General features: G+C 41.1%; 1 protein-coding gene across 1 annotated transcript in view; it reads left to right on the top strand.

The window, feature by feature from the left end:
* The first annotated feature begins 4255 nt into the window (after positions 1 to 4255).
* Positions 4256 to 14811, top strand: part of ME1 (malic enzyme 1) — a 220965-nt gene continuing 210409 nt past the window's right edge. Inside the window, exon 1 of the mRNA XM_086316963.1 lies at positions 4256 to 4408. Coding sequence (XP_086173089.1) covers positions 4331 to 4408 — 78 coding nt within the window. The 5' untranslated portion in view covers positions 4256 to 4330. The remainder of the gene's footprint in view (positions 4409 to 14811) is intronic.

The raw sequence follows: 14811 nt of genomic DNA, 5'->3' as shown, positions 1-14811 counted from the left end.
TATGGATTTACCCCAAAATTATGAAGTCGGCATGCAGCATTTGTATTTTTATATATGTTTTCATATATATTTAATGATTGTAATATATAATAAGAATGAAGTGGTATTACATTATTCCTAACAGTAGAGATAATGCTTTTTAGGGGTTAATAAAGAGGGATATTACTTTCTTCAAAAAATTTGTCTTCTATGGAGCTCTAGACATTCTGTAGGGTCCCCCTAGAGCAGGGTTTCCCAATCTCCAGGATCTAATGCCTGAGCTGATGTAGTAACAGAAATAAAGTATACAATATATGTAATGTGCATGAATCATCCTGAAGCCATCCCCCCATCCCAGTCTGTGAAAAAATGTCTTCCATGAAACTGGTCCCTGGTGCCAAAAAGGTTGGGGACTACTGCCTTAGAGGACTGGGCTTTTGCATAGACTTTTATTTTTGAATCGATTAAAATAAATGTACAAGGATTCCTTGGTGGCTCAGTTGGTAAAGAATCTGCCTGCAAATCAGGAGACAGGGGTTTGATCCTTGGGTCAGCAAGATCTCCTGGAGAATGGAATGGCAACCCACTCCAGTATTCTTGCCTGGGAAATCCCATGGACAGAGGAGCCTGGAGGGCTACAGTCCATGGGGTCACAAGAGTCGAACATGACTTAGTGACTAAACCACCACCAAAATAAGCGTACATCTCTTTAAAACCTTCTAGTGAAATGACTCACGTACCCATTTTACCTATTACTATAACACTCAAATACCAATAACTAATAGCTTGGTTCATCAGGGGTTCCTTGGAGTCAGGTAAAGTCACCCCAAAATATGAGGACCAGGGGAATCTGCAAACAAATCTTATTCTATTAGTTTCTTCTCATGTATTTATCTTCCTTTTGCTGCCCTTCCAGTTTGCTGCCCTTGGAAGCCTAAAACAGCTTTCCTTTGTTATGTCATTTCTCTACCAACTTCTTGTTCTTTGTTGAAGATGATGTATAGGCTGCAGTTCTAGGCTACTTGCTTTAGCCGCTCTTCATTTCAGTTTTCTCCTGGATAATGTGTGCTGTGTGTGTTAGTTGATAAACTCTTTTTCTTTTGTTAACATGTCATCTTCTTAGAGTCCCAGCTGATCACCTAGGATGGGTAGAGGTCAACTGTTGCCACCTCCATGTTAGCACTTATTCAAGTCCTGTTCTCACTGCAGTATGTAGATAAAAAGTCAACTCTCGCCATGGTTGCCAATTACACTGGGGCTGGCCACGTTTGAGTCAGCTGTCTGTTTTTTAAAAAATATTTATTTACTTGGCTGCGCCATATCTTAGTTGCAGCACATGGTGTCTTCAATCTTTGTTTTGGCATGTGAACTCTTAGTTGCGACATGTGGGATCTAGTTCTCTGACCAGGAACTGAACCTGGGCCTCCTTGTATTAGGAGTCTAAGCCACTGAACCACCAGGGAAGTCCCCCCGCTGCCTACTTTTGATTCTGAACTTCTCGGGTCAGCCACAAAATTAGAACCCTAAAAGGTCAAAGTTTTTTGCTTCATACAGAAACAAATCAAGAGTCAGGCATGTTAAGATATTCAACTTAAAAAAAAAAAGGAACTGATTTTACATAACAGTAATGGAATTGGGGGCAGGAGGAGAAGGGGACGACAGAGGATGAGATGGCTGGATGGCATCACTGACTCGATGGACGTGAGTCTGAGTGAACTCTGGGAGTTGGTGATGGACAGGGAGGCCTGGCGTGGGGTCGCAAAGAGTCGGACACGACTGAGCAACTGAACTGAACTGAACTGAATGTGTTTTTGTGTGAAGAAATACAAAATCATTTACTTAATATCACAAACCATCATAGAGCTACATCTTTTTTCTGTTAGATTATCTTTTATTCTCATGAAAGTTACATTTGAAATGTTACATGTCCTGTTAGGTATTTCCTGAATTTTCTCTATGTGAAACCTCAACAACATTAGGTAGGAATGCTGAAATCATATTTACATATGATTACAGTTCATTGTGCATCAAACTTGGGTAACAAAAAATCTGATTTTGTATTTTCACAGAGCATTAGAAACTACACTCTACTCCCTTGTTTGTGAATCACACCCATTCTTTGATCAACTGTGTGTAGAATGACTGTAGTTTCTCACAAGGAAAATTCTAACAAGTTTTTTTCTGTTGTTTGGTGTTTTTTTTTTTTTTACATGTTTTTTGCAATAAAACCTAACTTTACAACCTTTAAAAAGGATTGAAAAAGTTGGTGTCCTTCCTAGTTGACATTTAGGTGGAAAAATAGGTTCTCTCCAGTAGTTTTGGTACTGCACACGGATATACAAAATGGCTTCCCCAGCTAGGCCTCATCTCTAGAGGGGTGGAGGGTTGGAGCTCTTTTCAAGAGAGAAATAAACGTCGTGGAAGAGAGATGTGAACTTTACCTGCACTGGCAGGCTCGTGTAATCCCTCTGTAATAATGGCTTGGGGGATAAGCCCACACACTCTTTGGGACTACTCTGTATTTATATCAGCTTTTCTATCTGTAAATATATCACAGAACTAGGACTAGACAGCTAATGTGTGTAAATTTATGTACTAAGAGCTGTGTTATAATAAGGTTCTGTTGTACTTACATTTTTATCTCTTTTTCAGTATCTTGTTTTGTTTCCAGGCCTGCCATTGAACTGTTTTTGTCTTCCATGAATTACTTGTAATGCGCCTGAGTTAATTCAAGAGAATGAGTTTTGTAAAGTATACCTTCTTCTCAGATGTTGCTGGGTTAATTACTTATGTATTATAGAACTCACAGTGAAAAGTCTTACTGAAATGCAAGGAATCAAAAGAATTCTGTGACACAAATATTCCCTATTAAAAAGCAACTGATTCTAGATAATTTAAAGGCCAGGACTAAGAAACTGCTGGATATACGTGTGGCAAAAAACACTACTGTAACAAATCCTTCTGGTAAGGAAAAGTAACAGAATTAGAAATAAAACTCTTTGGTGAATGTCTAGTTTATGGATATATAAAATCAAATGTGTTGCTGTGTTGTGCTAAGTTGCTTCAGTTGTGTCTGACTCTTTGCAACCCTATGGACCATAGCTTGCCAGGCTCCTCTGTCCATGGGATTCTCCAGGCAAGAATACTGAAGTGGGATATAAAATCAAATACTGAATCCCAAACACACCTTTTTATACAGTCATTAGGTAGGAACAGGGCAGAAAGCAGCCATCCTATTAACTGAAAAGGAAACTGGGGCCCAGAAAGCTTTTAGTGTGTGCCGTGTTGGACACCCCTTTTGCCTGTGATATGACTACTTCAACATTCATTGAAACTTAAAGTATAAATATCAATAACAGAATTCCAGCACTGGGAGGTCTTTTACTCTGACTTTCTCGGTTTACCAAAGAAGAAACTGAAGCCCTTAAAGATTGAGGGCTTTGTTATCATCATTCAGAGAGGCAGGTTCTTAAACATCCCGGTCTCCAGAACTTTAAGGAACAACATTCACAGGAAAAACGTGACTGGTCATTGGGATCTAACATTTGCACCTTGTCTTTTAATGAAAGCATTAAAATAAAATTCCCAGGGATGGCACTCTCCTCTCTGGCCTTTCTCCCAGTTCTACCCGGGGCCGAGGCTTTCTGGGTCAAGGTTGGAAGCTTCCTCCGGCCCTGGCAGGCATCCAGAATTGTGAATAGGGAGTTTGGAAGCGTCTGATAGGAGACGCTTAGATGAATTAGATGAATTAAAGATGAAGTCTAATTGTCATCGGTCAGCTGAGGTCTTTTGCAAAGAGCCCCCCTGTCCCCGCCCCCCACCTCTGTGCGTGGGCAGCCGTCCTCCGCCCAAGGCTCTGGGTTTCCCATCCTTTCTCAACCTCCCCGCGGCTGCGGCTGCGGGGGACACCTCGGCCTGGGGTGATGGTACCCCCAGGGCGGGCGGGGAGCCTGACCTTGCCCCCTGCCCTTTAGGTGCTCCATTGGAAGCACGTCCCGCACGCAGGGATGGGCCGGGACGGTTGCGACTGTAAACCCATGGCGAGCGGGGGGACCCTGGGTGTGTGGAAGGGAGCGGCGCCACCCGGGCCTCGCTTTCCTCCTCCTCCTCGCTCGCCGCTCGCCAGATCGCCTACCATGACTCAGCGCTTCTCGCAGGCTGCCCGGCTGGGGACACCGGCTCCTCGCCGGCTCCTCCCGCCGCGTCCACCCCCTCTCGCCACCCACGCCCGCCCCCCGGCCGCCGGCCCTTTCTCCGCGCCGCCGCCGCTGCCGCCGCACTCCGCGCCAGCGTCCCGGCAGCATCCGCCGCCCGGCCCGCTCCCACTCGCCGCGCACGCTCACCCCCAGCCATGGAGCCCCGGACCCCTCGCCGCCGCCACACCCCCCAGCGCGGCTACGCCGTCACCCGGAACCCCCACCTCAACAAGGTGAGCCCGCCTGCCCCTCCGCGGTCCCCGACTCCGTCCGGCTCACGGGCAACAGCACCCCGACCCTCCCCCGGCGGCGCCGCGGACGCCGCCTTGCCCCTCCGCCTGCGGCCCCCGGGACGCCCCCCGGGGCAGGCAGACCGGCGGGGCGACCCCCCACCGCACCCCACCCCACCCCGAGCCTCGGCGCTGGCCTAACGGAGGGGCCGCCGGGGGCTGGGGTGTGGGTACCCTGGAACGTGATGGGAGGCCGGGGGTTTGGCTCGGCGCCTCGGCATCTCGTTTGGGGGAACGCAGGAGATGTACAGCTTGTTTTTAAATACTTCTCTGCTTCTCCAAAAGCAGAGCCAGGGCAGAGAAAGGAGTGGCAGCGAAGGGCGGGAACGGTTGTTGTCTGTGAGGGTAGCAGGTGGGCTGCCCGCTGGGGCCTCGGGGTGCCAATCCAAATAACGAGGTCCGCTCTGGGGTGCCGATCCCCGGAGGCTGCTGTGGGAGCGAGGTGGCCCTACTGGTCCAGCCTGGATGCAGACGTGCTCTGAGTGGCGGGTCACGTGAGCAACCTGAAAGTCAAGGCCTCTTGGTTTCTGGAGCGTGCCTGGTGGGTGGCTTCAGCCTCGGGCGCTGCGTGGCCTGGTGCACCACCCTGCCCTAGACTGTGGGGAGAGCCAGATTTTTTTGAATCGGGCCTTCTGGAAATGAATTTTCTAAGCCCTCCCCTCCTTTTCATTAAAAGGGCGATTCAGTGCAAGAGACCCCTTTTCAGATCCGTTTCCTTTTTCTTCACAGGTTAAACGCCCAAGATCTCTCTCAAATGAAAAAACACCTCGGCATGTATAAATTTGCTTATTGGCTATTTAGCATTCACCCTCTTTTTATAGTCAGGTTTGTCTGCAGATGGTTCCTTTTGTGTAAAGATGTGCTTTTTGACGTTTCCTTTGAATTTGGTATATGGAAAATGCCATCAGTCAGCACGGAAGCCTGTTGGTTCATTTTGGGATTCTCTTTACTAGACACTTTTTAACATCAAAAACTGGACTCAGCACCCCTCTCCCCGACTATGTTGCCTGGTAATTTGTATATTGTTATTAATGGCACGAAGACGTGTGGTTTCTTTGATTTAATAAGTTCTAGCTCCTGTGAGTTCTTTTTGATGTTTATGATGACAGGCAGTTTTACGTATCTATAATTATTTAGCATTTCTGGTCATAAAGCATTATGAAGTTTTAAATATTTCCCACTTATTTTTTCCTCAATGATTTTAATTGCTACCTTGATTTTTTTCCTTCCTTTTTATTCTAAAGGTTGGGGCCTATTTTAGGTAGGAAAAAAGGGAAATTTTGATGTGACAAAACAATTTATTGCTTGTGTACCTGCCTGCTATAATTCATGACCAAGTACTGGGTAGCCTCTTAACAAGAATCACATGAGTGGTATAACCTGTTTGAATTTCCTCAAGTCGCTGAGGAGGGTGCCTGTTTCAAGTGGGTTGATGGAATAGGCAATCCCAGAGCAAGAGTCATTACGCCATTACTGTTTACATCAAGAATTTATGATCTTGACATATTTTCAGTGCTCTTCATGAGTAAGGATTAATTTCTACTTAAGAATAATAGTATCACAGAGATCTTCCACCAAAGGCATTAAGGTGTAGGTGGCATTAATGTGTTAGAAACACCTTTTTTGAATTTGTAATTGAATTTTATTGCATAGTATCAATTTGGACTTAAAATTCAGGTGGCCGACTTTGGCGTGATTAATGGAATAAGTTTTACTCTTGTACAGTCCTAAGACTGTGTGGTCCTCGTGGAAATAACAGAGTATCTTCAGATGAACCATTGAAACTATAACTGTGGGATCTTCTTGAAGGACCCTACTTTGAAGACCTCTGAGCCTTTAAGTTTTCCTCTAGCCCAGGAATTTTTGTTGGTTTTTGCGGTAACTTTGGCTACAAAGAAACACTAGTAGATGTTCCTCCTGTAACACCCTACCTAGCCTGTCAGCTGGCTACACTAAGCCTCTCACACAGACCTTCATCACCTTACCTTTGGGTAACTGAGACAGTTTTTCTGGTTTTATTTTCATTATTATAGTCTGTCTTACATGTAGATGTGAAAGAAATATCTTCGTCAGTTAGCATGTTCTTCACGTTCTGCTTCTGTTATCCGAGTATTTGCTGTGTGGCATTATTTCCTATTATGTGATGTGTATTCTCAGTCGTGTCCGACTTTGGGTACCTTGGGCTGCAGCCCTCCAGGCTCCTCTGTCCATGGAATTTTCCAGGCCAGATTACTGGAGTGGACTGCCATTTCCTCCTCTAGGGGATCTTCCCAACCCAGGGATTGAACCCACATCTCTTCTGTCTCCTGTATTGGCAGGCAGAATTTTTTTTTTACCATTGTGCCACCTGGGATGCCCCCTCTAATCTCTTTCCTATTATGTTGAGCATAAAATCAATCTGTCAATTAGGTTTACTGTCTTCTCCAAATTTATCTCATTAGTTCCTCAGTTTAGTTTTCCACTTAAAATATATTTGCTGAATCTCTTACTTAATACCTTTTGTCTGTGTGTAATTCCTACAATTAAAATATTTAGTTGATTTAGTTCTCTCTTTAGGGAAGAATCTCCTAAGGAGTCTTTATTATCATACTTAATACCTTTGTTTTTTATATAGTCTATTGTAGCATGTCATTTAGTATTTACTATAGTGTATTTTTTATTTGAGTTGGATTGTCATAGGGCAGGCATTGTAATCCTTAGTACAGAATTTTGCTCAATGTACATTAAATATTTAATGAATAAATGAACCATGTTTAAGAACTGTTTTTTGTCTTTCAAACAGAACTCAACTTTTAAAGCAGGTAGGTCTTAAAGTGGTAGTTTGAGCATTATTCTAAGACATTTACCCTTTTTAGTGTAATTTCTTGAAAGTAAACTCACATTGAAAGCTAAAGCTCAGTTGACTTCATATACCATTATATTGTATTGTGTAATGGCATATAGTCAGAAACGATGGAATTTGGTTTAAGCCTGGGCATGCCATGAAATTTTATTTATTTGCTGGATAACCTTTCAGAGGTGCTTAATCTTGGTACAAATTGAATTTAACAGTAAATGTGATCAGAATTAAAAAATAAAGAATTTAAGGGAAGTCCAGTGGTTAGGATTCTACCCTTTCACTGCTGAGAACTCAAGTTCAATTGCTGGTCAGGGAACTAAGAACACATAAGCTGTGCAACACATCCAATAAAGAAAGAAAGAAATGAAGGAAGAAGTTAAAAAAACCTTAGAGAAGTAGAATCTTTCTTCACTGGTAATAATCCTGTCTGGTTCTCACTGTTTGTATATTCACGTATGCATCACTGCAGGTAGGATTGCCTTGTAGGACGTGGAGAAGCATTTCTGCCTCACACATAGGAGATTCAGTATCTTTCTGTTCATAGCCCAAATTGCTTTTGAGGTGCTCATCTTTGTCTGAGTTATATGTCCTCTGATTTAACATTTAATGTTTATAATTTTCAAGGATATCCTCTGATTTCGATCAGTTGTATTTCAAATTTTTTCTCAGGAATTTTCAATAATAAAATAATGTTTCATAAATCACTCTTCAGAGTTAAAATTCTACATACAAAACTAATCACACGTATTTTTTTAATTTCCCAACTTATTATTTAGCTGTATTTCTTCGTGCAGTGGTAGAAAACACTAGTTGATAGGTGTGTTACAATTAAGTTGTTTACATGGCTTCTGTATCTTTAAGACGAAATGATGAATGTGACCTATAAGTAAATTAGATCCAGTCTAAGATAGTGATGGTGATTTATCTATGTCAGTTTTGGTGAGCCTGTTAACTTTTACATGTGAGAAATGAGCTTCTGGGCATGTGCTTTTGCAGATGTTTGTCTTGATATGCCAAGACACAGATGAATGTGTTGTAGGGAAAAAAGAGAGAAACAAGGCTGATGACTGTGAAGGAAAGGTACCTTAAACCTCTTCTTTTTCTTCAATGTAAACTGTACTGGAATGAATCATTCAGAAATTTTTCACCTAGTATAGGTTTCCCAGGAGGCTCAATAGTGAACAATCCATCTGCTAATGCAATGCAGGAGACATGAGTTCGATCCCTGTGTGAGGCCGATCCTCTGGAGGAAGAAATGGCAACCCACTCCAGTATTCTTACCTGGAAAATCCCATGGACAGAGAATTCTGGCAGGCTACAGTCCATAGGGTCCCAAAGAGTCAGACATGATAGCAACTGAGCACACAGTTCTCTCGAGTTGCCTCGACAGTATGAGAAACTGATATATTATTTAATGTGAAATCTTACGGATGTGAAGGCAATCATAAGATGTACAGCCATATGCCTCCATATTTGTCTGTTGGCCTTGGTAACACAGGATAGCACAAAACAAAAAAATGTTGTGTTCTAATGAATAGAAGGATGAATTCGATTCAAGAACTGGTGATGTGGAGTATGGGCTTTGCTGGTGGTTGAGACAGTAAAGAATCTGCCTACAGTGCAGGAGATCTGGGTTCGATCCCTAGGTAAGGAAGATCCCCTGGAGAAGCGAGTGGCAACCCACTCCAAAATTTTTGCCTGGAGAATCCCCTGGACAGAGGAGCCTGTCAGACTACAGTCCATAGGGTTGCAAAGAGCTGGATATGACTGACTGGAGTACAGAAAATGTTGAAGAGAGGAATAGCTTTGAGATTTTTCATTTTGTGTTCTGATGTCCTTCAAACTTTTGGACAAGTGTGGAAATATGAAATAATAGAATGAAGCCTCTAAAGCTTTGTGTCTAGAAGAAGTGAAGCCACCAATTCATTTCAGTGAGATTTTCTTAACTGGCTTCATTTATTTTCTTTGTAATATAGAGTGATATCATTTATTTCTTTTACATTTTAACATAGTTATTCAGAATCCACTATATGCTAGGTAATATTCTGGATACAGGGGATATTCAATGAATAAGATTCTTGCTTTAAATGTACTTACATTTCCATTGTAATATGATTTCTGTTTTACCTCTTTGCTCAGATATTAAAGAGTATATATTAGTTGTCCTTGAATTATATATTATAAACAGGTTTTTATTACAACTAATTATTGATACATTTTTATATGTAGAGTTAGAACTCAGAGCTAGAAAGATTATGAAGTACTTATGTTTTTAGTGTACTTTTTACTCCCTTCTCTCTTGAATTTTTGATTTAGCAAATTGAGCATGATTGTGTTACTTATTAAATTAATGAATTTTATAGTAAAAAAAACCCTATATTTAGCTCTGGGTGAAACATTTACATTTTAGTCTCAGATTCATGTAAATGCACTCGACTGACATCAGATGACCTTTGCAATCTTTCATAGATTTTCACAGAATGCCAGGTGGAGGTTAAAGAATGTCTCTGTGGAGAAAAAGAACAAGGAAAGCCTTTTGCTTCTCAGGACTGTGCTCCAAGTGTGTAAAGGCTTGGAAGTTTATGAGAGAAAGGTAGAGGTATGCCCTGGGGAGTTAAACTCTTTGGGGTGAGTGCAGTGCAATGCAAAAATAAAAGATTTAGAGTCCAGTGAAACCAGCCTTTAATATATTTGACTTTGGAAGTAATCAGGACTCGGACAAGACAAGTATTTGGACTGTTTTCCAATGGTTTTCAAAACTGACATGATCAAATAATGTTACAGACTCCAGGTGGCCTGATTTGGTCTATTTATTACATCATTATTTATTTTATGTTACTAAGCCAACTCAACAAACACATTGGCAGTGTATGGACCCAGAATTGATCAGCAGACATGTTGCAATTCAGCAGGACTAATTTGGGACTGTTGGTGCCCTAAATTGTTAAGAAATTGTTTTAGACATGCGGCCTAAATATACAGTGTGGTTTTTGTATACTTAAAGGGCTATTTAAGATATTTTATGGCTTATATACTAATTTTTACCCATCTAACTTAGTGTATGTAGTATAGTACATTTTAAAACAAAGGATTATTGTTGCTGTAAATGAATTTAGAGAATTTAAAACAATTTAAAGAATTTAGAGAATTTAAAACAAAGACCCTGAAGATATATCTAAGTTAGCCATCAACTAAACTGGTTTCAGATGCTTGAGGCCTTTGAAATTAAAGACAAGGGAGACACTGTGCCTTTAAGCTTCTGTAGTTTAACCAGGTAGTTTGGAAAGTCAAAATAGTAATTGATAATGTTCTCTAAAAACATGGGAATATAATTATCAGAGGTTCAATGTAAATAAACAAACTCTAGACCTAACAACTATTATATTTTTACTATTCAGGTAATGCTTAAGTACATTAGCAAGAGTACTTACATGTTCATAGAAACATGATTATGTGAGTTATATCATGATTACATTATGAGTAGCCCAGTAGTAGTTAAATTCTAGACTGTTTCATTAAGACCTGGAAACTGAAGGAGGTCTAAGGCTCCATTATAATATTCCAGTTGGGCCCCTAAAGCTTGTAATATATTAAAATACATTTAAAACATCTATTCAGAGCCCTCTAAAATACTTTCAAACTTCTTTGATTGTAACACTATATATGTGTAAGTATATTGTTATGGGCTGAATTGTGTCCTTCCTAAAATTACATGTTGAAGCTTTAACTTCCCGTTTATCTGAATTTAAGCATATTTGGAGATAAAATCTTTGAAGAGATAATTAAGGTAAAATCAGATCTTTAGGATGGACCCTAATCCAATACGACTGGTGTCCTTAAAAGAAGAGACTAGGACTCAGTGGGAGAAGATATGCATCTACAAGTCAGGGAGAGAAGCCTTGAAATGTAAGCAGCCCTACCAACTGAAATCTTGGTCTTGGACTTTGAGCCTCTAGAATTGTGAGAAAATGAATTTCTGTTGTTTTAGCCACCCTTTGTGGTCTGTTGCAGCCGGCGCGCTTCTCAATGAAACTAGGCCATGCCATGTGGGGCCACCCAAGATGGGAGGGTCATGGTGGAGAGGTCTGATAGAATGTGGTCCACTGGAGAAGGGAATGGCAAACCACTTCAGTATTCTTGCCTTGAGAACCCCATGAACAGTATGAAAAGGCAAAATGATAGGATACTGAAAGAGGAACTCCCCAGGTCAGTAGGTGCCCAATTGCTACTGGAGATCAGTGGAGAAATAACTCCAGGAGGAATGAAGGGATGGAGCCAAAGCAAAAACAATACCCAGTTGTGGATGTAGCCAGTGATAGAAGCAAGGTCCGATACTGTAAAGAGCAATATTGCATAGGAACCTGGAATGTTAGGTCCATGAATCAAGGTAAATTGGAGGTGGTCAGACAGAAGATGGCAAGAGTGAACGTCGATATTCTAGAAATCGGCGAACTAAAATGGACTGGAATGGGTGAATTTAACTCAGATGACCATTATATGTACTACTGTGGACAGGAATTCCTTGGAAGAAATGGAGTAGCCATCATGGTCAACAAGAGAGTCTGAAATGCAGTACTTGGAAGCAATCTCAAAAATGACAGAATGATCTCTGTTTGTTTCCAAGGCAAACAATTCAATATCACAATAATCCAAGCCTATGCCCCAACCAGTTTAACACTGAAGAAGCTGAAGTTGAACAGTTCCTACAAGACCTGTTAGAACTAACACCCAAATAAGATGTCCTTTTCATTATAGGGGACTGGAATGCAAAAGTAGGAAGTCAAGAAACACCTGGAGTAACAGGCAAATTTGGCCTTGGAGTATGGAATGAAGCAGGGCAAAGACTAATAGAGGTTTGCCAAGAAAATGCACTGGTCATAGCAAACACCCTCTTCCAACAACACAAGAGAAGACTCTACACATGGACATCACCAGATGGTCAACACCGAAATCAGATTGATTATATTCTTTGCAGCCAAAGATGGAGAAGCTATATACAGTCAGCAAAAACAAGACCAGGAGCTGACTGTGGCTCAGATCATGAACTCCTTATTGCCAAATTCAGACATAAATTGAAGAAAGTAGGGAAAACCACTAGACCATTCAGATATGACCTAAATCAAATCACTTATGATTATCCAGTAGAAGTGAGAAATAGATTTAAGGGACAAGATCTGATAGACAGAGTGCCTGATGAATTATGGACAGAGGTTCGTGACATTGTACAGGAGACAGGGATCAAGACCATCCCCATGGAAAAGAAATGCAAAAAAGCAAAATGGCTGGGGAGGCTTTACAAATAGCTATGAAAAGAAGAGAAGCCAGAAGCAAAGGAGTAAAGGAAAGATAAAAGCATCTGAATGCAGAGTTCCAAAGAATAGCAAGAAGAGATAAGAAAGCCTTCCTCAGCGATCAATGCAAAGAAATAGAGGAAAACAACAGAATGGGAAAGACTAGAGATCTCTTCAAAAAAATTAGAGATACCAAGGGGACATTTCATGCAAAGATGGGCTTGATAAAGGAGAAATGGTATGGACCTAACAGAAGCAGAAGATATTAAGAAGAGGTGGCAAGAATACACAGAAGAACTGTACAAAAAAGATCTTCATGACCCAGATAATCATGATGGTGTGATCACTCACCTAGAGCCAGACATCCTGGAATGTGAAGTCAAATGGGCCTTAGAAAGCATCACTACGAACAAAGCTAGTGGAGGTGATGGAATTCCAGTTGAGCTATTTCAAAACCTGAAAGATGATGCTGTGAAAGCACTGCACTCAGTATGCCAGCACATTTGGAAAACTCAGCAGTGGCCACAGGACTGGAAAAGGTCAGTTTTCATTCCAATCCCAAAGAAAGGCAATGCCAAAGAATGCTGAAACTACCGCACAATTGCACTCATTTCACACGCTAGTAAAATAACACTCAAAATTCTCCAAGCCAGGCTTCAGCAATATGTGAACCGGGAACTTCCAGATGTTCAAGCTGGTTTTAGAAAAGGCAGAGGAACCAGAGATCAAATTGCCCATATCCACTGGATCATCAAAAAAGAGAGTTCCAGAAAAGCATCTATTTCTGCTTTATTGACTATGCCAAAGCCTTTGACTGTGTGGGTCACAATAAACTCTGGAAAATTCTGAAAGAGATGGAAATACCAGACTACCTGACATGCCTCTTGAGAAACCTATATGCAGGTCAGGAAGCAACAGAACTGGACATGGAACAACAGACTGGTTCCAAATAGGAAAAGGAGTACGTCAAGGCTGTATATTGTCACCCTGCTTATTGAACTTATATGCAGAGTACATCATGAGAAACGGCTGGAGCAAGCACAAGCTGGAATCAAGATTGCCGGGAGAAATATCAATAACCTCAGATATGCAGATGATACCACCCTCATGGCAGAAAGTGAAGAGGAATTAAAAAGCCTCTTGAAAGTGAAAGAGAGGGAAAAAGTTGGCTTAAAGTTCAACATTCAGAAAACTAAGATCATGGCATCCGGTCCCATCACTTCATGGGAAATAGATGGGGAAAGGGGAAACAGTAGAAACAGTGTCAGACTTTATTGTTTTGGGCTCCAGAATCACTGCAGATGGTGATTGCAGCCATGAAATTAAAAGACGCTTACCCCTTGGAAGGAAAATTGGAAGAATCAATATAGTGAAAATGAGTATACTACCCAAAGCAATTTATAGATTCAATGCAATCCCTATCAAGCTACCAGCAAATAATTTCACAATTTGTATGGAAATACAGAAAACCTCGAATAGCCAAAGCGATCTTGAGAAAGAAGAATGGAACTGGAGGAATCAACGTACCTGACTTCAGGCTCTACTACAAAGCCACAGTCATCAAGACAGTATGGTACTGGCACAAAGACAGAAATATAGATCAATGGAACAAAACAGAAAGCCCAGAGATAAATCCACGCACATATGGACACCTTATCTTTGACAAAGGAGGCAAGAATATACAATGGATTAAAGACAATCTCTTTAACAAGTGGTGCTGGGAAATCTGGTCAACCACTTGTAAAAGAATGAAACTAGAACACTTTCTAACACCATACACAAAAATAAACTCAAAATGGATTAAAGATCTAAACGTAAGACCAGAAACTATAAAACTCCTAGAGGAGAACATAGGCAAAACCCTCTCTGACATACATCACAGCAGGATCCTCTATGACCCACCTCCCAGAATATTGGAAATAAAAGCAATAATAAACAAATGGGACCTAGTTAACCTTAAAAGCTTCTGCACATCAAAGGAAACCATTAGCAAGGTGAAAAGGCAGCCTTCAGAATGGGAGAAAATAATAGCAAATGAAGCAACTGACAAACAACTAATCTCAAAAATATACAAGCAACTCCTATAGCTCAACTCCAGAAAAATAAATGACCCAATCAAAAAATGGGCCAAAGAACTAAATAGACATTTCTCCAAAGAAGACATACAGATGGCTAACAAACACATGAAAAGATGCTCAACATCACTCATTATCAGA

Source organism: Bos grunniens, chromosome 9 (assembly GCF_055505025.1).
Source record: "Bos grunniens cultivar Pamir isolate PY7600 chromosome 9, Bosgru_T2T1.0, whole genome shotgun sequence".
NCBI classification, from domain to species: Eukaryota; Metazoa; Chordata; class Mammalia; order Artiodactyla; family Bovidae; genus Bos; species Bos grunniens.
This window is presented reverse-complemented; position numbering and strand designations above follow the sequence as displayed.